General features: G+C 53.3%; 1 protein-coding gene across 9 annotated transcripts in view; it reads left to right on the top strand.

The window, feature by feature from the left end:
* The window catches only part of MAP4 (microtubule associated protein 4), a 218,583-nt gene extending 193,976 nt beyond the window's left edge, over positions 1-24,607 (top strand). For 5 of the 9 annotated variants that reach the window (XM_059729272.1, XM_014604462.3, XM_014604457.3 and 2 more), the window contains 8 exons: positions 4,494-4,553; positions 4,707-5,035; positions 7,706-7,834; positions 9,906-9,998; positions 15,158-15,239; positions 17,118-17,230; positions 18,722-18,899; positions 19,030-19,127. In XM_059729272.1, the coding sequence (XP_059585255.1) occupies positions 4,494-4,553; positions 4,707-5,035; positions 7,706-7,834; positions 9,906-9,998; positions 15,158-15,239; positions 17,118-17,230; positions 18,722-18,899; positions 19,030-19,037 (992 nt within the window). In that variant the 3' untranslated portion in view covers positions 19,038-19,127. The other 4 variants (XM_006260507.4, XM_059729273.1, XM_014604461.3 and 1 more) reach the window with 4 other exon arrangements.
* Positions 24,608-25,405: the final 798 nt, after the last annotated feature.

The following is a 25,405-nucleotide window of genomic DNA, read 5'->3' as shown; positions in this document are numbered from 1 at the left end:
GTCCAGATGGCAGGATCTGCAGAGGGGCACTGACAGTGCAAGAGACCCACTGCTGCATGGCTGAGGGGCAGAGAGAGTGAAGGTCCGCCGGAGCAGATCCAGAAGGAGCTGAAAAGCAGAGTTAGTCTAGAACTGGGAATGGGGGGGAAAAAAGCCAACTAAGGCAATGGGCGGAGGTGGAGAGCCTGTTGCTGGAGGATGTGATGGCAGAGAACGCACCGCGGGTGTCTGGGGAGTGGGCGTTTGGGATAGCGGTGAAAAATGCAGGAGAGGTGGAATCACGCGGTGATTCATAGATCTGAGAAACAGAATTGAAGGCTTGTAGGTCCATGAAGTTCAAAGCCAGAAGCATGTGAGAGAACATAGCCTGACCTGTGGATCAAAGACTTAATTTCACCGTGCGTGGAGCCTAATAGCTTCTGCTTGGTAAAGACTGCGTTTCAGAAGGGCTTCTAGCCTGGATGTCGCGACCTCAAGAGGTGGAGAATCTGCCTGTTCCAGTGGTTAATCGCTGCCACTGTGAAGCGTGCTCTTTATTCCTAGTTGGAAAGCATCTGGCTTCACTCGTCGACCTATTGTTCTTGCTCTTTTTTGCTGGATTGGAGTCCTTTAGTACCCTGGGCTTTGTACCCAAGTAACTACTTATTCCCTCTGTCACCTCTCGGTCATATTGTTATGAGAGACAGTCGGAGTTGTCTAAGGCTATGGACGGATGCAACTTTTAACCTTCATCAAAGGGCTGGCGGATCGCCACCTAGCCTTCCATCGGCATCGTTTGAGACCCGGACAAGATGTGCATCTGTTTGTGCGCCCAAAGTCTGCTGCTGTAAAGCAGGGGTGTCGGACCTACAGCTGGGCTTCTCACGGTGCCCAGGGTCTGCACTGGCTTGTGGGGAACCAGAAGGAAAGACTGCTGTGTCTGGGACCGCTGTGTGAGCAGAGCCAGTTCCCAGGTGCAGTGTAGAGCCCATATTACTTGGTGGGCCGTATTCCCTGCCAGCACCCAGGGGGTTAACACCACCCCTGCTTCCCCCTCTTGCCACCACTGAAGGTAGCATTTTTCTGATTGCCATCAGTGATGAAAATCAGCAGAAATTGGAGGCAATCAGTGATGGGAGGAGCAGCAGTCATGTTAATCCCCTGGCTGCTGGCAGGGAATGAGGCCTGCCTACTGATCTGAGTTTGACACCCCTGCTGTAAAGCATCTTCTCTAGCCATCACACCAGTTTTGTGGCTTTCTTCTGCTGCTTCTCTAGCTTTTAAAGCCACCTTTTAAAAATAGATGCCACAACTGGACACGCAGTTTTGTATCGCTCTCACCAAGGCCATATACTAAGCTCAAATCACTGCCTTCCTGTTTGCCACTCTCCTGCGTGCAGAGCCAACACTCGCCTTTAGGCCTTTGAGAGTGCTGCGCAGAGGTAACGGACTTTTCAAAGGAAGAAACTGGGTCCTTTGGCAAGACACGTTTCCCATGAAACCATGCGGATTGCAATGGTATTCCTCGCCTTTTGTTCTTGATTAACTGAATCTCATCTTGGTTTTCCCGTTGTTTTGGGGTTTGAACAGAGGAGTGGCAGGGATCTTGTGGTTTACGGAGGTCCATCGCCTGCTGTGCCATGCAGCCGTCTTGGACGGCCTGTTTACTGGACTGCTCAAGGTCCATCGCCTGGCAAAGATAATCTCACTCCATATCATTGAGAACCTTCTTCTAATTTCCAGCCAAAACACCTTCCTGGCCAGCATATACTTAATGGGTGCCCACACTGATTCAGCTTAAATCAGGGCTGCCCAAGAGGTGGTCTTCAGGCTGCTGCAGCCCTCAAGGTGGGTCAGCCTGTTGTCTCCAGGCTCCTGGTCCAGGACACTGCTCCCCCCATGGCTCTGCTGCTGGAGTCTCTGGGTTTTCCCTCTGCCCTCCAGCTTCTGCCACCCATGTCTGTTTGTGGACAGAGCAGCAGAGCCCACAGCCAGAGGACTCGGGGACCTTGCATGGCATGGGAGGACGGGCACAGTGCAGTGGGGTACCTGCGACATGGCACAGTGAGAGGTGAGCAACGCACCTGGTGTGGCATGGCACAGCATGACACAGCCTGTGGCTGGGAGCTCTGCAACCCCCAAGCACTCAAAAGTTGAACAGCCCTAGCTTAAATAGCTCTTTTGTCCCTCCCCTAGTGCTTCCTGCCCTGTTGTATTTATAGGCAGCAATCGTATACCACCTTTCTTCATTCCCTGAGGCTAAACAAGCCAAGCTCTTCTAAAACAAAGTCTCCAGCCCCCCGATCATGCTCATAGCCCTGCTGTGTCCTGTGTCAGTCTGAATCCATCTTCCTGGCGCGTGGGTTGCCGGCTGGTACGCAGTGCTCCAAATGAAGTCGTGTCACCAGGGCATTAGTATTTCCCTGTCGCTGTGGAGCTGCCTCGTCTGATTCATTCTAGGTTGCATTTGCCCTTTTCGTAACCGCATCACATTGTTTGTCTGGGACTTAACTAGTACACTCGGGTCTTTCTCATCCTCCATCGTTTCCAATTTATGAGCAGAAATCCTAGTTATTGGTTCCTACGTGCGTGACTTTTGTATGGGTACATCTATCTTCAAGGTCACCCGGTTCTTCCTGTGTGATGATCTGATTCTCCTCTGTGCTGACAGTCTCCCCCAGCCTTTCATCAGAATAGCATTGGTTTTTATTTGTCTGTTGCCAAGGTTGCTGGGGGGGAACGAGTAAATTGATCCTAAGGGGGATCCTTGCAATTCTCCACTAGAAACATCCCTTCCAGTCCAGGAGCTCCTCTTCAGCGCCTGCCCTTCAGCAGGTCCCTTCCCCACCTTGCGGTTCTTGTGGTAGTCAGTGTACCGTGTCCCAACTAGTCATTTCTCATGTGGCAACATATCAAGTCCTTACTGAAGCCCAGAGGGCTGTTGTCAGCCTAAGAGCCTAGAGTAAACCAGCACCTCCTTCCGCGCCCATTTTGCCCACTGGTACATTAGCGCTCTTCCAGGCGTCGGGGATTTCCCCAGAGTTCAAGGATGTTGAATGCAAAATAAATATCCATGGGACAGAAATCTCACCAGACCGTTCTTTTAGGACTCCTGGGTATGTCACATGGAGGAGTCGATTTAAGAAGACAGATCCCTACTAGATGACGATCAGCATCTTCCTTAATTATTAATAGGCAGGCATGTACTTCAGCTTCACCCCCTGACATTATCCCGTTGCTTTTCAGGTACAGAAAAGAAATGTTTATTGAACACTTCTGCCTTTTCTGTACCACTATTAATGACTTTCCCAACTTTATCTAGTCTCCGGGCCATGTCCAATAGGTAGGACTTTTTGATTTTAATCTGTTTGTAAATAAAAAAGCTTCTTGGCATCCTTAGCTCTTCCAGCCACAGATTTTTATCAAATCCCTCAGCTTCCTTTATCATTTATTTTGTACTTCATAATTTACCTTTTTTCCCCCACCTGTTACATGTTACTTTTACATTTTGAATTACTGTCTGCACTTTGTCACTGACTCAGAAGGGGCAAAGTTGCCTTTTCTTGATAGCAGAATTGTGGCTTTCTGCCCATCAAACTCCTGCTGACACACCCCCCCAATTCTCATTTATCTTCTTCCTCCTAACAAATTTTGCGTATAATTTTTCTTATCTTTGAAAAATGTGCCCTTTATGTGTGCCAAATATAGCTATTGCTGCTTGTGCCTGTCCTCTCGTTGCCCATATGGAATGCAATCAGGTCATAGTTGCTGGTCTCTAGGCAACCACCAATTTCTGGTCTAGTGATTAATTCTTCTTTATCTGCTATTATGAGGTCCAAAATAATTATCTCACGTTGGGTGCGTTACCTTGTGTATTAGAAAATTATTGGGTAAAATGATCGTGGTAGCAATGGTATTGTGGTTGTGGCTAAATAAAGGCAAATAGGTTTCAAAGAGCAACAATCCTGCTTTTATCATGTGGTGAAGAAAGTTGAGAAAAGGCCATAAACTGAATAAAGGCAACCTGAATGGGTGCATAAAGAGGCTGATTTAAAGGTGTTGGAAGGTGAATGTTTCTAGAAAGAGTAACTGCTGTAAGGTGGGGAAAACGCTTTCTATTTAAAAAGAAGAGAGTAAAACCCCAAATCCCCTCTCCCCATCTGCAGCCCTCGCCATGTTTGAACGTTCCTGAGTTTTCAAGAATTATTTTTGCCTCAGCCCGTGGGTTGATCTGAGACATGAGCTGCGCTGTATTGTGTGCAATAAGATGCTCCCTCCCAAGGCCAGGCAAGAGTGTAACCCTAAAACAAGTAGCAAAGGAAGAAGATTGCCACCCATAAGTGCTGTGGGAGTCGTGATACCAGAGTAATGCTAGAGAATGTCTGGCCTCTCCAAGAAATAGTGCCAGCACCCTGAGGGGTTGCTTGTGTGCTTTGGTTTTCATTCCGAGTGCTGGTAATGAATCTGTTTATGCTGAAATAATGCAGGGAAGGCTGATTGTTTCTCTTCTGCAGCTATCAAGACTGAAACCAAGCCTGCAGATGCCAAGAAGACCCCTGTGAAATCACCATCAGGTAACCTGGATCAGTTCCTGCCTCTGACCCCATGTCTGTTTGATGGCAGGAGTGTTTGTTCAGTGGGTTGCTAGCTTCTTCACAGCTGCACATGTTCTGTTTGACATGAACGGCATTTCCCCCAACCTCTCCCTTCTCCTATGATTACTGCAGCCGACTTGAGCCGCCCAAGGAGTGCTCCTGGAAACTCGCTGAAGAGTAGCACCACAACCTCTACTGCTACCACCCCTACTACTACTATGACTTCACCTGGAGTTGCCACCAGTCGCCCCAAACCCAAGCCAGCTGCCACCAGACCCACCACAGCCTCTAGTGCAAATGCAGATGCTAAAAAACCATTGGCAGCCAAAGCTCCGCTGAAAACCAGCACCACATCCAAGCCGTCTCGCCCAACCAGCAGCGTTTCTGCCCCAGACCTGAAGAACGTACGCTCCAAAATTGGATCCACAGATAACATTAAGCATCAGCCTGGGGGAGGAAAGGTAAGTCTGGAACTACGTGTACTCGCATTTAAGAGTGGTTGGTGTTCCTCGCTCTTCCCACCGCTCCCTGGCCTGGTTGTGTTTGTGCCTGCAGAGCTCTTCTTGGGTCCTGCAGTCTGCACAAGGCAATAGCGAGGTGGCAGGACAAGCACATACACATAACAGGCTCTTATTGGGGATGTTTAATAAGACTCCGAAAACCTTTCACCGCCGAGAACAGAGGCATGCTTCTTATCTAGAACCTACCTTGCGAGAAAGCTCAGAGCTCACTTTTCTATTTCAAATAGAGGAGTTCAGTCTGCTAAGTCAGTGGTTCTCAACCTTTTTTGTACCAGGACCCATTTGTACACATTGATGACCAGTCCCAACCCAGTGCCCCTCACTCCCGACCCACTGCCCCCAGGCCCCAGCTCCCCAGTGTGTGGGCAGGGGAGGGGGTGTACAGCCCCTTGCAGGCTGGAGCTCTGCCAGCCTGCAAGAGAAAAGCTACAGTTTCCCATGTTCTTCTCCTTTAAAGGAGAATCCATTTTTTAAGTTTGATCTATTTTTAAAGTTTATTCACAACCATTTCATATATTCTTGTGACCCATGTTTGGGTCACAACCCACAGGTTGAGAAACGCTGTGCTAAATGATGTGCAAGGTAGATTCATGTGCTACCCCTTGGGAGATCTGGATTCAGGGGCAAGTCCCAGGACAGGCGGTCCCAAATGACATTGGGAATGTGCAGCTCTGAAGCTGAAATGAAGTCTGTGTCCTGTTCTCAGGACACCCTCCCTGGTAGCCACAGCAAATTTTGGAGCCAGCTGTTGTAAGAGAGAAGTGGCTCATGAGACCTGCATGAGGAAAGGCAACTGAAAGTGTGGCTAGGACATAGCTTTTGACTCAATACAGGGGCTTTCTGTTGAATTTTTTCACTGTGACTCTTTACCATGAAAAGGCAAAGAGCTTTGTAGTGCCTTCAGAGCCCTTTCTAGGAGTCTGAGATTAACATACTGTATGCATTCATCAGCATATTGGAAGTCGGTCATTAACATCGTCCATCTTATACATCTCGTGGAGATGCATGATCATTCTACATTATCAAGTATCCTATATCCTACTCCTTGCCTGACCAAAGGTTGTGTTGGCAATTTGCCTATAATCAGAGGCTTTACCTTGCATTGGTTAGAGCAGATCGCAGTCATGCTTTCCTGCAGTGAAGATCCTGCTGTGTAAACTTCCCTCTCAGGATATGTCACTAAAATGGAACATTTTTATTGCTGGGAGCTGTAACCTCTATTAGAAACATTAAAACAACGGGCCCGCCTAGGCACCACTGCAGCATGCCATAAATGGCATCAGCTGCTTGAAAATAAGTTATAAGAAACCTCAGACTTACGGCTGTAGAAGGTCATAGCATAATCCTTAGAAGTTGGTATCCCCGAAGGGAGAAACTTGCACCCTTGAATCTGAAAAGGGTGAACCAGATCTAGCTCTGGGGGGCTTTGGGGTGCGAAGGAAGGTAGGAACTCCCACCTGTAAAGCAAGTGGAGACCAGATTGAGAGCTTGGGAGGGTCTTCATACTCTGCTCAGCAGGCACTCAGAGGTTCACTTCCTCGCTACTTGTTTAAAAAAATAAGAATAAAGGGAAAAGACCCGTTTTAGCATTTGGGACGGCTGCCAGGCTTTCTGCTAAGACCTTGGGGCACTAAGGAACATTGCTTGTGCTGTCTCCCTTATTTTATCAGATCATTTCCACTGCATGACAGCAGCAAAGCTGTGATGAACTGTTCTGTTAGAGAATCGTTTTGCTGCTTGCAGGACTTTTAAAATTATGATCTGCTTTTATGACATATGCAAAGTATAAGATCATGGCAGATGCATTGCCTGTTTTATTACTTTTTTTTATCAATTAGCTTAGAGTACAGGATGGCTGCTGGTCTTAAATTTGGCCTCACATTCTCACCTTTTTGTAATGAACCCTAGTGCAAGTTGGCAGCAAATGGGATCTCCCAGGGTGGAACTAGAGTTTTCCAAAACTGCAGATCATCGCGTCAAACTAACTTTTTGCTTTAGCCCAGCCTAAATTAACTAACTCTCAACCTGTAGGATGAGTCGAGTCAATCTGTCGCCTGAGTCAGATCAGGATGTGGGGGAAATAAGCAGCCAAGAATGAGGTAGGCACATGTAGTTGTGGAGAGATGTGAAGGCGTCTCCAGGTAGCCCAGTCGAGCTTAAAACCTGTAGCCCAGCCCAGTCAGCAGGGCAGGGTTGAACACAACTGCTTAGTTAAGACGCTACATATAATTCTAGCAGTCGTATCCATTTCCCCACGTTCCTGTGAGGAAGTGCTGCAATGCTGATGTTTGATGGGATCTTCTGAGATTCAGTCCTGTTGGAGGAGTGGAGAAGTTGCTGCAAATACTGCCATGCACACCTCGAGTGCCTGGTTCCTCGAGTGCCTGTGCCTGAGCAAGACGCAGCCTCTCCGTGGTTTCTCTTGTAGCAGTCCTAGACCCAAGAGACCACCTGGCCTCCTAGTTCTCAGATTTGTACAGAAGTCTTGGGCGTCTGGTCCAGTCCACTACCTTTCTAGTGGCGGGTTTTATATTCCATTGTTTCCTTCCAACATTTACTTTGATTTTTTTTTTCCCTGGTTAAATTCATCATCCATTTGTCTCCATCTAGGGGAAAGTAGAGAAAAAACCTGAATCAGCCGGTGCTGCACGAAAGCCTGAGTCCAATGCAGTCTCTAAAATGGCTACTACTAAAACAACTGTCACAAAAGAGAGTGCACAAAAACAGCCCAATGGGAAAGTGAGTTGGATTTCAGACTTTTACCTGTGGAAGGCGAAAGGAAAACTTTCTATTTCGAGTCACTTTCCCTTCTCCTGAACTCTTGCCTTTCTCTCGTCAGTATTGCTGTTCCTCCACACGCCTTTCTCCACTTCCTTCCTGTGAATCCCATGACACTGTTAGTGGAGTCTGTGTAGAAGTATCCTTGCTGGTGACCTCCACATGTAGTTTGGTTTTTTTTTTCTTTCCCAAAGCCTCTTGGAGGAAAGCCCTCTATATTTGCCTTGGGCAAAGCAAAACATTGAGGTAGCCTGAAGAAAAGCTGCCCTTCTTCATGGACTAGGGAGACGGATCAGTAGTTCCTGCACTTTTAACCAAACCCCTGCCACCCCCTCCCTCCCAATCATTGAGAATTTATGACCCAAGTCCTCCCTGTGACTATCCAGACGGCATGGCATCAGTAGTCTTCTCGGACTTCTCACAGCCAGGGCTCACCGTGGCTTTGACTTCTTACCTGGAAGTCTGATGCACAATCTCATCCCAGCATCTGAGCTATGGGAGAGGAGTAGAGGAGAGGTGGGGTGACTGATAAGCCGTTAACTTGTGATCTTGTGCCATCTTCTTGGGTACCATCGGGGTGGGGGGGCTTACAAATATGTAGAACAGCATTGGTCTGGCTGTTAATGGGTAAGTGCGAGCAAATGAGTACATTCCCATAGCTGGGTAATACCAGGGGCCCTGTTGCAATGAATCCAATCTGCCTAGGTTGGCTGAGTGTCCTGTGAAAAACCCTCTAAGACAGAAGTGGGGGTTGGGGGTGTTTCTAGCTACGTGATAACTCGAAAGCATGCAAGAAAAGAGCTCCAGTGTGATGCTTCCACCCGGTCTCTAGCCTCTGCCTTGTACCGTGTTTCAGAAGATTTTCTCTAGTAAATAACTTGTAGGACTGACCTTGGGCACTTGTCCTAACCCCGTGGTTTTCAAACTGCTTCATGTCACAGAACCCTTTGATATCACTTCTCCTGCCCCTGGCTCTCGAGTCATCTGAGCTGACATGAAGCCAGGCAGCCGGGCCAGGTCGGGTGATGGTAACGTACCACCTCTCGGCCCGCTTGGCCCTAATCGCCAGTCTCTTTTCATGGACCCCCAGGGTTTCATGGAGCGCAGTTTGGAAACTACTGTCCGAACCGATTGCAGCTGAGCTGTTGCTTTCTCTCAACCTGAATTTGGGATGTTCAAGTCAGGTCTTTTAACATAATCCTTGTGTGTGTCGTGGGCTCTGGAACCATTTCAGCTTGTTAGAAAAGAAACAATGAGTCTTGTCCAGCTGGCACCAGACCTCCTGCCATCCAAGTTAAATTGGTGGTTTTGACAACTTTCCATTCTTCCAAGGTTAGGTTGTAATGCCGAGGTTTTCAGCTGCATCACCCAGGATCTGAGCCAATTCCACCTACTGTGGACCCATTCAGGAAACATTTGGATGCTTAACTTGCTGGGATCCTTTGACCCTAGCTGACTTCCTACCCCTGGGGCGGGGGGCTGGGCTTGATGATCTTCCTAGGTCCCTTCCAGTCCTAATGTCTATGAAATCTATGAAATATCAGGTAAACCGGAATGGTTTAAAAGTGCAGAGACTAACCAGGTAGAAGTGGCAACTCCAGAGTGTTGCATCTGCGGGGAATGAAGGCAGTTCTCTCTGCTTGAACGTACAGCTGAGGACGCCCTTGTCAGAGAGAGTAGGTTGTTCTCGAGCTTTACACAGGGAGCTGCTAGGGCACACACACGTGGCCTGTTGGTAGCTAGGCACTCGTGAAATGCTGACCTGTGCAACACGTAGGACAGAGTTTTCCTCTGCAGTAGTGCTTAAGCTGTGTTGTCACTACCACCGTCTGTTCAGTCACTCTGCCTCATTGTTTGCTTGTTGCTTTCTCACTCTCCTCCTCCGAGCTTTTTCGCACCTAATACTGAAGTTGGGTTTAAGTTTAACACGGCTCCTTGTCCACCCACCGTGTCCGTTCCGCTCCAGCCTGTCTCGTGACGATTCTAACCAGCCCTTATCCCATGTCATTTTTTCCGTTCTGTAACGTTCTAGGTCCAGATAGTCTCCAAAAAAGCGAACTACAGCCATGTCCAGTCCAAGTGTGGTTCCAAGGACAATATTAAGCATGTCCCTGGAGGTGGGAATGTAAGTATGGGCTCTGGACACACTGTCTTTCTACTAACTTCCTTTTCATGTACTGCTTTCTGTATGTGGTTTCCTGACATTATTCTGTTTTCAGGCAGATGAACAGGGCAGAGTTAAACACCTCCAGCTAGGCGTGTAGGTAGGAGACTTCTGAGATGCGATAGGTTGAATGTTAGGAGCACATTCATGACGTCTTCACGGCGTTGCAAATATACTTGCTCCACTTTGCAGCCATCTAAAGCAATCCTGTATCAAAAAGAGAGACTCTCTGCCGTGCTGCTTGGGTGTCACCAATTGAGATCTGCGGTTAGTTAGTTAAATTGCTGGTTTTGACAACTTTTCATTTGTCCAAAGTTAGGCTCTAAGGCTGAGAGGTTTTGAACTGCATTACCCAGGATCTGAGCCAATCCCAGGCAAACTGGAATGGTTTAAAAGTGCCACGACTAACCAGTTAGAAGCGGCAACTCCAGAGTGTTGCATCTGCAGGGAATGAAGGCAGCTAGGGAAAAAACCTGCTAACTTTCCAGACATCTAGTTTCTTTGGACGTGGGGAGCTGATAAGATGCTGTGAACGTAATCAGTATATGACAGTATTGTTGCCTAGTGCCCAGAGCTGAGTGGGTTTGGGTAACTCTGAATGCTTGTCCAGATGATGTAAAGCGCTAGTCTAGGCTTTAAAGTGATCCTGTATTGACCTGTCAGGGCAGCTTTTCCCACTGAGCACTGCCTGCATTACCTTAAGTCAATGCCAGAGCTGATTTGCCCGGTTGTTGGTGATATTTTTTAGGACTGCATGTTCTGGATGTTTCAAAATAGGCAGCGTAGTAATGATAGCAAGCAACCTTCACTACTGCTTAAATGTAGAAGTCTTGTGTCTTCAAAATGTCACCGTCTCCGTGCCCCATGCTGACAGTTGTTGCCCCTGCCATACAAAATCCTGCTCCCCTGGTGAGTGGGGTTGTTGCCTGGGATGGTGACCTGCCTTTCTCTCTTCCAATCCATCAGCTGCAAACAAGACAGGATTTAAAAGTGCTGCCACAAAATGTCCTTTACAAAACTGGGGCAGATCCTTTTCTCACTACTTCCAGTGGAGGCAGCCTCCTTTTCTCCTCTGCAAATATCCCAGCTATGGGGAAAAGCCCTCTGTGCTGAGTACCTTGTAGCAGCATTGCTTGCTCCTGTATCCATCCTAAGTGCTTGCCACCCGTTCAGTTTGAAGGCTCTAGATGCCCCCCTAGGACTTGGCGCATGGTGGACTGTGAGTGCCTTCCCTGGAAAACATGCTTTTGTCTCTGATTCTGCTTTTTTTTCTCTTGGCAACACATTTTTCCACCAGATGCTGCAAAGGAATCCTTCGTGATGGTTTTATTAGTAAATCTGTCAAGCCAAAGCCTTATTAATCCTCTCTGGAGGGTGGTCAGAGCTGGTCTCGCAGAGTACAGCTAGGAGGAGCAAGGCTGTAATTTCTATCTTTCTGGGCTTCAGTTCTTTTGAGGGGTCATGGGTGCTCAGACTTACATTTATGCAATTAATTTGCTACTATTTGGCAGCAATAATGTGAGCCATTTGTACCCTTCACTGCGTCTTCATGTTCTTACAGTTTGAGCGTGTGTCTGTCATCTCCCATGAAGACAACCCAGCAGCGCAGCCCAGTTGGGAAGGCCGGGGGGGCATGCTAGACCAGCACACCACCTGGGTGGGGAGTGCACGCGCTGTATGGCTCTCTAGCTTTGGCATGTTCCTGTTTCTTACCATAGATTGTCTCCCTGGGCCTTGGACAGACTGTACCTATCATCTGGATTTACAGCCCAAAATAAACCAAATGGTTGCAGGGCAGCTGCTGTTACCAAAGTGTTCATGCACGCGTGTAGAGGGGCTTTCTCTAGGAGCTGCTCCTGTTCCATCACTGGCATCTTTATAGTAGGGTCTTGCACATACGTTTTCTTCCTTGGCTGTCAGCAGAAGTGGTACATGGTAAATCTTTAGTTTGTGGCCTGTGTTTTTCTTCTTTTAAAACCTTTCTGAAGTCTCCAAGTCTTCCCCTCTTGCAGAGAAGAGGGGTGCTTCCATTTTCACACGTGGTTTTCCCAGTCTCTTGCCTTCTCTCCGCACTTCTTCCTGTATGTACACCAGCTAAGCCGCTTGCTCTGAGAACAGAGAATAAAATGCATATCTGCTTTTAAGTTGCAGATGCCCAAAAGCTAACAGCAGTGTTCCCAGGTGCCTGTCATCTCTAAACACAGCCGGGGCAATGCCAGTGTGAGTGGAAGAGCCCCGGGGGGCCTAGCTGGCTGCTCCTGATAGCGCTTCCTTTTATCCGTCACGCTGCTACTGCTTGGCACTAACATAGGTGTCTGCTTCCAAGACAGTTCTTGTCCATCTCATTTAGTCCTGCTCAAGGCAGCTCCACCTTGAAATCCTTGAACCCGACAGCGGATGAGCCGTGCTGAAGCCATGGACTCTTCAAACATTCGCGTCTCCCCAGTAGCGACTATTGGGAATTCCTCTGGACCGGTCATTAGCAACGATCAAGGTTAAGGCTTGATGGTGCCATTTGAAACAAATGGTGGGGCCGTGGTAGAAATGGCTGGAACTTCCTAGCCCGTTAATTCCTATGGTGTTCTGGGAAAAATGCTGTAAGAGCTACATCTGATCTGCCTCTTTTGCACAGAGGGGCTGGTTGTGTGCGCGGATACCCAAGAAGCTGGGATCTGGGGGTTGTAGGTGGTGCTGCTGCTTTCATGTTACGTCTGGTACGAACACTTTGCAGTAGCAGGGTCAAACTGCTCCTGTGGATCTGGACCACAGGGTGAGCAGCGGCCGTGGGCGTTAACACGGCTATTGCTCGCCCTCCACTGCTGCTGCCCAGCACCAAGGGGGCTGTGTGCACTGAATTTGAGCAGTCGGCCTTGCTCCTGCTTACCCCTACCTGAATTCTTGGCCCCTCCATGAACCTCACAGGCCCTACAACACAGCTCCGTGGGCTGCAAGTTTGACACCTTTGCAGTGTTATATTCCACCTAGGAAGAGAATGTAGTATTATGCTTTTAAAAAATAAGTGGAAAATGCAACAGTGAAGCAGTAGAAAAGGCCACACTTCCAAGCAGACGTTAATCCTGGAGCAGAACATTTGGCTGCTGTGTACGTGCATCCTCTCTGCGCGGTCAGGCTGTGTGTGGTGGTTTGGGGCTCATCTGAGACCACGTAGCGTTCTTTGGGTTGTAGCTGTGCACCCTGTCTGGAAGGGGAGAGGGGCAGAGAGGTGACCAACTAACAGAAATTAATAAAGGACCAAACTTCCTACCCTGAATTCAGGCAGCAAAGACAGCATTTAACTTGGAGCCGCTGGGTCAAAAGACCTGACCCTCCGAGGGGGAAGCTTTGTTCCAGGTGGCAGTGAGTTTTATGAAACTAGCTTTGGGAAACATGAGAAGCTTTCGGGCAACAGCTGCCAAGGGACTTCTGTGACGGGCTTATTCGTGTGTCTGGACACACGAGTAGGCAGGTAAGGGACGGGAAGATGTGATGGGACTTCTGTGACGGCAGTAGTGACAGTGAGCAGCACCACCTGAAGGCACTAGAGTGGCTTCAGTGAAATCAAGTTAGTCTGAATCCAGTCCTAAGCAAACAAATGTTCATGTCATAAAAGCTTTGGGAACTTTGGCAGTCTCTGCCCAGTGGATCACCTCCGAGTTAGCATCTAAGCTCAATGAAGGAGCCCAGCTCTCCATTTCAGGGGTTGATCGGCATGAGAACGGGGTCCACGTAGCAGCACCCTGTGCTACTTCTGCCTACCTGTAACTATTCTGCGAGAAACAATGGTCATAAGCTGATGGAGAATAGGTTTAGGTTGGAGATCAGAAGGCAATATTTTAGTTAGGGTGGCCAAAATCTGGAACCAACTTCCCAGGGAAGTGGTCCTTGCCCCTACCTTGGGCAAATTCAAGAAGAGGTTGGATGATCACCTGTCTGGGGTCTTGTGACCCCAGCATTCATTCCTGCCTGTGGCAGGGGGTCAGGCTCGGTGATCTGTTCAGGTCCCTCCTGACCCTAGCTACTATGAAACTGTGAGTAAAAGAGCAAGACTAGAAGCATTTCATGTCCAGCTGCAGCTGCCGCCTGGATTCGGGGGCAAGCAGAACGCAGCTGCCGAAGGTGGAGTTGAGCCTGGGTGTCAGGACTCAAACCCTTCCCCATGAGGATAAGGCCGTGAAATCCTCTTCAGGATTGCCTGTGAAGCCTTGACGGACGAGGCCTCTTCCCCCTTGTTCTGTTGCGGTGCCACGGTGGGTGGGATATTGGCTCGTTACCGACTCCGGATCATTTACTAAACTACTAACATCACTACTTGCATCGCTCCTTTTTTTTCTTGGCGGTTCCCAGCCGGCTGTGGACCAGGCCCAAATATGTCACGGGGTACGGCCAGGAAACAACGTGGGGAAAGTGTGGCTGAAGTGAATAAAATGCAGTGGGGAAAGACAAGGGGTTTCAGAGCATATTTCCAAGAACCCCAAGCAAGACCTGGTTGTAAGAGTAGCAAGACACGTCCGTGGGCACAGGGATTGCTCACTCTCCCCGTTCTTAGCTGATGTACAAACCTAGACCGGATGCCTATAAGCAGCCATTGGACATTTGATATGAGGTCTGTTGACACCTTGGTTTGCTGGCTGGTAATGCAGTGAAGAAAAGGCTATGAACTTGTGGTATGAACTTGACCCTCCACAGGGAGTTGGGGCAGTGCTGCTGATTTTTTCCTTGATGCTGGGCTGGAGGCATCCTTGTACTGGCCTTGCATCCCCAGAGCCTGGGTTGGCGCTGGGGAGAGACTCTGGGGCACCCAGCAGTGGAGCTGGTGCATTTGTACTCGCATGGATGTGCGCTCTGCTCTGTGACTCCTCTCTGGCCCCTGGCCATCTATCAGCTTTCCGTGACATGCGTCTGTCTGCACGCATCCTATCCCTCTGCTGACTATGCCGGGGCTTTTGGTAGTGGTGGTGAATATTTGCCTTTTTAAGAACTGCTGAGCCAGTGAGTTCATAGGAAAAGGTGTTTGAGTGGCGAGGGGACAGAAGAAGGTTAATTGAGTAGGACTGACCACGGTTTCTGGCTCCACAAGAAACATTTTCTGTGCACTGCATTGTTCTCCCTCGTCTCCGTAGGTGCAGATCCAGACCAAGAAAGTTGACCTTTCCAAAGTGTCTTCCAAGTGCGGCTCCAAAACGAATATCAAGCACAAGCCAGGTGAGTCTCCTGGCACATCCTCCGTATGCTCTGCCAGGCTGTGAATATTGCGTGTCGTTACTACATAACTTGGGTTTGCAAAGGGACTGGTGAGGCAGATGGATGGTCGTCAAGCGGTGCCTAGTTACTTATGGATGCAACATAACATGGTAGAGAAGGGGCTGGGAATCGGAAGGCCTGGCCTCAGACTTTGGCTGGTGATAGGAGCTCGGTGTTTAACTTTAGGCAAGCTGCTTAGCTCTCAGCCGTAAAGTCGCTTCCCTCCAGTTCCTCAGGGCACTGTTTGCACTGCCACTCTATGTATCATGTACAGAAGACCTGTCTCTGGAGTATCCTGGGGCTGTTCACACCATGGATGTGTTGGATGGGAACGCAGCAGTCTCGCTGCACCAGTTCCTGCATGTCTGAGGTTTCCTTTGGGCTCCTAACCCGGCACTGACCAGACCTGGTTATGTGGGTTCAGTGTAGCTCAAATGCAGGGTGTAACAGCTGGTGGCCAGTTACCTCAATCTGCTTGTTTCTACAAGCAGATGGGCAGGCCCCAGATGGTTGCTAGTTTTGCTAACAGAGCAGTTTTTTGCACCCAGGAGACCCCAATAAGGAAGTGTGCCTGCTTGAACATGAGTTTGCCTGTGCCTTTGTTCCCAAGAAGCCCCTGTGCCCAGCCCGGAGCCAGCTTTGTGCACAGGATCACGGCTCAGTGCATCCAAAACTGCCTCCCTCTTTGAGAACACGGTGCCACAAACATGACCCCTGTCTGGGCAGCCCGCGGCAGTCACAAGTCGGACCCAACAATAACTGCTCTTGTCAGGGCTGATTAAAACGCAGCGTCCCTGCCAGACTTGTCTGCTGCATTGGATATCGAATGGAGTCTGCCGGGCCAGAAGGATGCTGGCCGGTCCGTCTGTGTAAAGCTGGGGCATTTCTTTAAAGCAGCAGCAGGCTGGAATGGCCAAGCTCGGGGCCTGTGCGGCACGGGAAAGCCCCTAGCTGCAGCCCCCATTGCCGAGCGTGGCTGAAGCCCCGGCTCCGTGGCCCAGATCCAGCCTGTGGGCCACAGGTTGCTGACTGAGTTCAGTCAGCGCTTGGCAGAAACACCAGGTCACTCTTGTGGCCACCTGCTAAGATTAGGGCACCCAGCCTCGGGACTGGAGGGGCCTCCCCTCCGTATCGGCTGCGCCGTGGGGTCACGGCACGGATTGCACTGCGGGCACTGGGGTCTGGCCGAATGGGACACGTCTTTCTGCCCCCGGCAGTGGTGGTCTGTGAAGGCAGCTCCTCCGCTGCAGCTGGCAGAGGGGGGAAGGGAAAGGGAGTGCAGTTCAGCTCAGGCACCCCGAAGGCCAGGCTTCAGGCCATTTGCAGACCCCTGCAGAAGAGAGTTGAGGTTGCAGACTTGGCCACGGGGCAGAGGCAGATGCAAGAGGACAGCTGGGGTTAGCAGCCCACCATGTCAGGCTGCTTGATCTCGACCTTTCAGCCCCTTTGAAGGAGCGTGTTGGGGATGAGGATTGCAGGTGGTGGTGACAGCAGGTTTTTCGTGCGCTGCTTCGATGCACTTCTCTTGACCCTTGGCTTTCTCTGAGCCAGTTTTTGCTCTAAGGTCTGATTCTGGAAGTCACGTTTGGTTCCACCGTGGCTTTGTCTGCACAGAGGGAGGCCTCCAGGTCCCTGTCTTGGCAGGGATCAGATTTGAGCCCGGGCCAGAGTTGGTGAAAGGCTGAGGCATGGGCATTGTTTCCCTGGCCTCCAGAGGAACCTGTGGGCTGACTGGTGATGGGGAAGGGGGACCAGGGCAGGCCTGGATCAACTTAATGTGCTCTGAGCACCCCCAGCTCTGAAGCCAGCAGATGTTTGAGTTTCCCGCTCTCGCTGCAGGGGGAGGAGACATCAAGACTGAGAACCAGAAGCTGAACTTCAAGGAGAAACCGCAGGGGAAGGTGGGCTCCGTGGACAGCGCGGGGCAAACCCCCACTGAAGGCCCGGTGAAGGTGGGTGCCACGTGCTGACCCGCAGCCAGGCGGGCCTCGAGCTCCTTCCACCTCCTTGTCTCGTTCCTGCCCATCACCACCCTGACCGGGGCAGGAGCTGCGAGCCCAGGCTCCACTTCGAGCAGTCTGCTGCTGGACCCCCTCCAGGGCGCAGCCCACCCCGACCCTAGTGATGCCAGCACCATGCAAAACCTTCTGCACTAGATCCATAGTCAGGCCCGGGGTGGCATGAGTGCAGGGGAAACCTGCCTTCCAGCCCCCCTCCCTCCATGGTGGCGATTGATGGAGTAGGAGCTCGCGAGTCCAAGCTGTGTGTGTGCATAACTGTCTGTCTTCTCGGAGCCACTGCCGCTAATCGAAAGTACTCTCCCCACACCGGGCTGCTGAGATGTGTGTGTGCGGTGCTCTGGTAGGGATTTCACAGCAGCTGGGAATCCTTCGCAGGAGCTGGCTGGCTCCAAGCCTTCCTCTGCACACGAGGAAGAGTAGGTCCCTGCTTTCCCATGGCTTGCTGCCCTTAGTGTACACTTCTCTGCCATAGGGATGTGGCATCCCATGCCCCCAGCTCTGCTCTGGGAATCTCGGGGCAGCATGTTGGAGTTTGTGTAACGGGGAGACGGCTGCATGTGGGTATGAATATGTCCTCTAAAACGTCCTTGTGTTAATAGTCAGTGCCCGGGCTGATGCAGCACCTATCGACCTGGTGCTGGAGATTGCCTCTTCAATTGGTCATCGGTGCCCATGGTTTAATTCAAAACGCTATTGCATCTGGAATCCTTTTGGGTCGGTTTTAGCTTCCGGGCAATGGGAGCTTGGCTGGCGAATGGCATTGAGCAGCTGTTAGGTTCAGGCAGAGGTAGGAGACGTGTATTCGCAGTCCCCTGTTCCAGCCCGTGGGTTGTATGGACCGGTGCCACGTTGACGACCTGAGTGCAGCGTGCTGAGGGCTGCTCCTGCCCGTTGAGAGTCAACCTGTGGCATTAGTGGTGGGTGCGGGTCGCACAGACGTCCGTCACGCCCAGCCCTGGCTGACTTGCTGTGGGATTCCCACGTGCAGCTAGCAGCTCTCCCACCGACCCTGCCCACGGACTAGCCTAGCTCTATTGCAAGCGTGCAGGCAGCACGGCTTCCAGTTGAGAAAGGTGTTGCTTTTGGTTGGGGCTGATGTGGGAGCCCCCGGATCTGGGTCTTCTTTCTTGGACATGCAGGGACTTGTCCAGTCCCACACAGCTTCCATCAGCCAGGGCTATGGCCGTGTTTGTAAGGACTGAGGCTCGGGGAAGAAATCGTAGAGGAGCAGGGCTTGAAGGGACTTCCATGGGTCATCTAGTCCAACCCCAAGAAGAGGGGCAGAGGGCAGGGTGCCTCTGCTGCATGAACAGCCCTTCACGTTGGCAAGCATGGGGGGGATAGAGCCCGGTCTCCGTTCCACGCCACATCCGTCTCCCTCGACTCATCCTTGTCCTTCCCGATCCCATTGTTTCGTTGTAGACCGAGGAGAGCAAAGAGGCAGCGCTGCCAGCTGTGGCCCCCCTGGACGGAGCGGCGGCTGTGCCCCAGGCGGGCGGCATCACGCAGGAGAACGGAGTGGGGCCGGCTGTGCCCGCGGCTGCGGGTGGTGGTGACCAAAGGGACAGTCAGAGCTTCGACACTCAGATACAAGAAACAAGTGAGTGGCAGCGCCCCGTGGCCTGGCCGTGCCCGAGCACCCCGCTTGCCTCTGCTTGTTTGTAGCAATGTCTCTGCCGCTGCTGCCGCCGCCTCATGTTTAATGGAGAAAATTGCCTTTTATTTTCCAGGCATCTAATGATGACATTCTGGTATCGTCTTCCGTCCCCTGTCCCTCCCCCTGCCTGTGTCTCCTCTGCTGTCCCCTCCCTCCCCCCCCCTTGTGTCGCTGCAGATTGAACCCCACCAGCTGACGTTCCGTGAGAAGGCCACGGCTCGCACGGACCACGGAGCGGACACCGTCGTCGCCAACCCCCAACCTCCCCAGCAGCACCTCCGCCCGGCGCGGCGCGGCCGCCGCCTCGTCACCACTGCACCAGCCGGCTCCCCTTGCAGAAGACCTTTCTGCAGCGCTTTCTCAGCAAGGCTTGTGACTCCCCCAGTCTCCCCCCCCACCGCGCTCCCAGGGGGACTCAGCTTGGCCCCCTTAACCCGGCGCCTGGCTCTAGAGGGGAAGGGCACCGCACGCGAGCAGGGCTAGCTTCCTTTCGGGGAGGCTGCCTCGGTCTCCATCGTCCTGACAGCCGCCCCCTGTCCCGCGCCACCCTCTCCTCTCTTCACCCGACGTCCTTGCGCTGAGGCGGCTCTCAGGGCGAGCTCGAGGGTCAGGCTTCTGCCTTCAGGACAGGGGGCCGGGGATCTGTCAGCCGAAGGGGTGTTTAAGCCAGCCCTGGGTCGGGGGGCCATTGAGCCTTGCTCCGTCGCTGCCTGCGGGCCACAGCCAGGCTGGAGTTAATGGGGAAAAGCTGTGACCTTCCTCTCTTTTTTTGTTGGTTTTTTTTGTGTCCCCCTTGCTGCTTGAGTTTCTGCTGTTCCTATTGACTGACGGTATAGATCACACACACACGTACATACACACGCTAGGCTGTTTTAACTGTTGACTTTCACCTTTTACTCTTTTCGTGACAGTGTTGATGATTTCTCAAGCTACGGCCCCTTCCCTTCCCGCTCTCACCCCGTTTCGCTCTCTCTTTCCCCTTCTTCCCCTAACCATAGGAGAGTAAAGACATTAACCGCTGCTGCAGTGCTGGCTTCTTACCGACATATCCAGCCATTGTAACTGGGTTTCTTTTTTTCTTTATTGTTGAGATTTATTTTTTTGTTTGTTTGTTTTTAATATTTTAAAATAATGGAGCAAATTCATGGGAATAAGCCATGTCTGAAGGGAAGGGCACGAGAACAAGCTAGCGGGAAGTCTCTTGCCGCAGCCGTTCCACCAGGCCCCGCGCTGACTTCGCGGGGAGCCGGGGCACGAGTGCCTGGCGCGCCCCCGCGGGTCGCGTTGCCAGCCCCAGTGGGTGCTCCAGCACCTGCCCGTGCAGCAGCTCCTGCGAGGGGGAAGGCGGTTTATTTATGAACTCGGATAACCACCGCCCTGCTCGCTGGCCGGAGGCTGGTGGCTGGGAGAGACGCGAGGCTGCTTGCACGAGGGTGCCGCGGGTTAGCGCGGGCTGTGTGTTGAGGCAAGGGAAAGGTTGGCAACGATGGGCCAGGTGACCCGATCACCCGGCTGGGACGAGACCTGGCGGGAGAACGGAGAAGCCGCCTCCCGTCCAGAAAGTGGGGAGCAGGAAGTCTGCGGAGGGCCGGGGGGGCTGAGCCTTGGCGCGGCGCGGGTCGGGTCGGCAGGCGGTGGGGGCCGGCCCTTGCTCTGGAGGGTTCTGGGTTGTGGTCCGAGCTCCTTGTTTTACGTTGCGAACAACACTAAAGAAAGGAACTGTAAATAAACCTCGTGCGCTCAAGTCCAACTAACACGAAGCAGCAAGCAGATAACGAAACACTGGGATCAAAGGTAGCTGGAGGCAGACTTCCACCGGGGGCCGGCCGGGCTGGGCTGGGCTGGGTGGGACTGGGGGTCCGCGAGGCAGTGGTGGCGGCATCCCCGCCTGGTGGGAATACTTGTTTGGGAAGCTGCCGCCGGCGCGACCGCCCGGAGCCTGTATTTACACACAAAGACTCTTATTGCACTTGTATTTTTATATTAAAGTTTGCATGATTTCTAATAAAACGGCATTAAAGTGTGCTAGTTGGCATCCAAGTGGTCTGCTAGTTGCGTTAAGTGCTTTTTTCCTCTCCAGGCGAAATTCGATAAGCAATGCAGATTTGCACCTGACCGGGGCGGTTATATATACCCCAGCCCTCACACCGCTCCCCCACCTCTCCCCCTCCCTTCATTGCACATGCACACTCATCCCAGGACCAGGGACAAGCACCCAAGCTGCTCACATTCGCCTGCCCGTGTGCTCGGCTGCGGTGTGGCTGCCTGCCTCTGTCGCCATTCCCTAGGGGGGCCATCGGAAAAGCACTAATACCCTCGTCCCCCCTCGCCCCGTCTGCTCTCCTCGCGCTTGCTCCGCGGGTGTGCCAGCCGGGCTGCAGGTGGAGGCAGCAAGGGCAGCGCCATGTCTCTCAAACCCAAGCAGCTGCTCCCCAGCCTCCGTGGTGGAGGACACAGAGCGGCTGCGCTTGCTGTCCCTCTCCCTCGGCCCGGCGAGGAGCCCTCGACGTCCAGCACGGCCCCGGGTGGGAGAGCGGCGCTGCGTTGCGATGCCCGAGGCACCGCCGCAGCCCCTCTCCCTCCGAAGCTGCTGGCTCTTACCATCCCTCGCCCCTGCATGTGGCCTGCGGGTGTATATATCACTGCCCTTCTTTGAGGCTTCCTCTTCCTCGGTTACTAAATTTTAAACACCGGCCGGTCCTTTGAAACCTGCCGATGCCAACACTTGAAGTGCAGAGAAGGTGGTAGAGGGGGTCGGAGGTCTCCGGCGTCGGCTTTGCTTCCCGAAGCAATAACGGGGTCTGCTCGGAGACGGGCAGCTTGACGGGGTGACAGGAGGGTGGGCGCGCATCACCTGGAACAGGCCTCCCCGTGGGCCGGGGCAGCAAGAAACCCCGGGCACCGAGACGCCGGCTCCGGGTGATGCACCAGGGGCAGCTCTGAGGCAGGGCCCAGCCGGGCAGGTTGGGCTCGAGCGCGGCAAAGGGAAGCGGGATGCTGGCAGGCCGCGGGGGCGTTTGGTTCGGAGCACGGGGCAGCACTGGGCCTCCTCGAGGTCCCCGGGGTCCCTGGGGGTGGTGGGGAAGGCTTGTGCTGAGGGCAGGTGGAAACGTCGCACTTCAGGTTTTATGGCTGCAGAAACAAAACCCTCTTTTTTTTTGCAAAGGATGGTGCATTTCTCCCCCCAGGATGTGACCCGGCGAATTTACGGGGTGCGGGTCTAGGAGAAGAGCCCGGGCCGCGGTGCAGAGCCGTCTTACAGCCCCGGCCGCAGACCGACCTCCGCTTCTGTGCCTGCGTGGGGCTGAGTCGAGCTAGGCCTGGATCCCGGAGGTCAGGAGGTTTCCTGTTTTAACCATCTTTTGTGTTTGTTTTAAAGAAAGAGCTGGACCTGCTGCTCGCCCGGGAACGGGGCGAAGCCTGCGGTGGACGTGACTTGCTTCCCCGCGGAGGGATGGGAGCGAAAGCGGAGTTAGGCAGAGACCGTAACAGCGAGGGGGCATTTCGGTCATTAGACTATCGACCCCGAGGTCACCTCCTTGCTCCCATCGCTCTTCCCTGCCGAGGGCAGGGGTAGCAGGGTCGGCACAACTCCTGGCCGGGGTGGAGGCTTCCTCCAGCTGCCTCCTTGTGCGTGCGGGGCAACGGTCCACGTGCAGGGCTCCCAGCGCCCTGGCGTCCCAGGTGAATCGGGCTGGGCTGGCAGGACAGGAGAGTACTGGGGGCTCTCGGGGTGGTCCAAGGACGAGGTCAGACATTCCCTGTGCGGCTTGAATTAGGTGTGTACGTGCAAGTTCCCGGCCTGAGATTCCTCTCGCAAACCCCAGCACTCCCTGCGGGTTGCTTGGCGCGGGGTCTCTGGGATCGGCAAGGTGGCGGCGCGGCGCGGGCAGCAAGGGGGCTGTTGGGTGCGGGAGCACAGGGACCTGGTTGAAGGCAGGTGTGGGCTGCAAGGAGCACGCCCCATGGGGATGTCCGGGCCACGGTGGACTCGACTCCTGCCGGCTGGGGCGTAGTCACCCCCCAAAGCGCCCGTCTGCGCAGGAACGTGACGGCCTCCCCGTCGGCAAGGAGCAGCTCCACGGTGGCCGTGCCATGGCGTTCCTGCGGGCAGCGCCGGACGCAGCATGGAGGGGTCCGTGGTTGGCTGAAGCAGTACGTGGCGAGGGCGGGCAGCGGTGTGGATGGCGTTGGGGCATGGCGTGCAGCGGTGCGTGTGTTGAGCATGGGCGTGCGCTAGCTGGAAACATTGGGGCGTTGGCAGGAGCAGAGGGCTTCTCGGTGCCGGTGGCAGCTTGGTGGACTCGTGCATGCCGGGGCCCTGCATCCTCTTGTAGCTCGGGGACATCAGCAGCACTCGGGGGGCTTCTTCCCTTGCCAAGCAAAGGACATTCAAATACACGGGTGCCCAGACTCGTGGCCGCGGGGCAGGAGCCTGGGGCTGGCAGCTGGCATGGCAGGGCTCTGGGTCTGCCCTCCAGGTGCCACGGCCTCCCCAGTGGGGTTTCATCCCTCTGCTCCTTGCCTCAGGCCCGTGCTGGGCAGGGGGTGTGGACGGGGCGCTAGGCTAGCAGCCCCGTGGGCACGGTGGCCTGTGGCAGGCACTACGGTCTCCGCAGGCGTCTCCTGCTCAGAGCCCTTTCCTTGTGCCACTCGTGCAGTTGGCACCAGGGAGAAGGACCCGGGCCACGGGCTGCCAGTGGGCGTCCTTTCGGCATTGCAGGCCTGGGGAACCGGGGAGGTGCCGGAGAGCAGGAGAAGCTGAGCTGGAGGTTTGCCGTGGGAAGGCAGCAGCAAGCAGCACCCCCGATCCCCTCCAGCGCCGAGCTGGGCTCTAGGTTCGGCGTTGGCCGACACGAGTCTCTCTCTCACCGATTTCACTTAGTAACAGGTTGGTGTCTCGTGTGACCCACTCACCAGGCCCCCGTCCTCAGCACTCAGTGTTGCCTGCAGACTCCGCTCCCCCTTCACGTAGGTACAGAGATGAGGACGTGGTGGGGAAAGGCTGGAAGGAGACTGGAAGAGGAGGTGGATGCAGAGGCAGGCGTGGTCTGGGCATGGTGCCAGGAGCGAGGAAGCCTGGAGTTCGAATCCTGGCTCCCTCTGGTCTTGGCAACTCTGTTTCCCTGCCTCAGTTCCCCCATCTGCAAAATGGGGAGAATAATACTTGCCTCGCAGGGCTGCTGTGAGGCTGCTCAGTGTGTGTGTGACGCTCTCAGTGTTCAGTATTACTATGATTTTGTGTTGTAGGCGTAGTATGCCGACACTCCAGCCCCTCTCGTCGGGCAGACTCCCCCTAACGCTGGAGGGGAGCACGGAGCCGACCCCGCACGGCCGCGACCGTGCAACCAGCTCTTGCTGTAATGTCGAGTGGTGCTGATGGCCCAGTGCTGTGGGGGGCGACGCTGATGGGAGGGGGGAGGTTTTGCATGGATGTAAAGGCTGAGACGACAGGCGTGGGACGGGGCAGGGGGTTTGCCCCTCTTGCCGCCACCGGGGAGGGAGTTCATCGTGGTTGCTTTTGCCTTTCTGTTCCACCCTCCTCTCGGGCTGTGTACGACTGTCTCCATTAGCAGCATTTCCTGATTTTTGACGTTGTGATTCTTACTATTGTAAAGGATTGAAATAAAGCTTCTAGATGTTCAACCTTGGCCCCAGTGTGAGGTCGCATTTCTTGAGGGAGCCGCTGGAAAGCCAACCCCCAGGCTGTGCCTGGTGCTGTACGAACCGGGCTCTGCTCCTTCCCTGCCGTAGCACCGGCCATCCCCAGAGGGGCCTGAGCTGTCGTGGGTGAGTCACTCAGGCTATAAGCAGACGTCTCATTTGCCTGATTTGTCTCGGGTTTGGCCCAGATCAAAAAAATGACCGTGTGTCATGGTCATTTACACACGTCACCCTTCCGCGCTGCATTGCTGCTCCTTCGCCAGCAGGGAGCCGGCCGGTGAGAGCCCACACCCTGGCTGGCTTGTTCCTGCAATGAACCGTGGTGCCTGTACAGATGGACAGCAGGGTGTCCTGGGAAGCACTGGCACATCGCTCCACCACACGGCAAGGGGGACTTGAAGTGGCACAGCGGATGTCTGGCACTGTATTCCCAGGACAAGCGGATTTCTCCCAGGACCAATGTGATATCTGTTCACAGCCTCCTACCCCAGCCTTCCCTCACGCCTGGCCTGGCCACGGTTGCCAACCCAAGAATTATTTTTTTTTTTACTGACATGGAATTTTTTTTACTGACGTGCTTTTAATGTCCATAAAAAATAAATGCAAGTGCAAGGGTATTTCTACCTCCATTTGCCCAGCCCCACATCCTGCAGGTCTCTGATGAACACAACGCTGGGCTGTGGGGCCAGCCTGGCATCGCTCACAGGATCCTCCTGCATGTGTTGGGGAAGAGACGAGCTCCCTGCTCTGTGCACGGAGGTCATGGCCTCCATGTGCTGCCTGGT

The sequence above is a fragment of the Alligator mississippiensis genome, chromosome 5 (assembly GCF_030867095.1).
Source record: "Alligator mississippiensis isolate rAllMis1 chromosome 5, rAllMis1, whole genome shotgun sequence".
NCBI lineage: Eukaryota > Metazoa > Chordata > Crocodylia > Alligatoridae > Alligator > Alligator mississippiensis.
The sequence above is the reverse complement of the archived record's forward strand: the minus strand, read 5'-3'. Positions and strand labels throughout refer to the sequence as shown.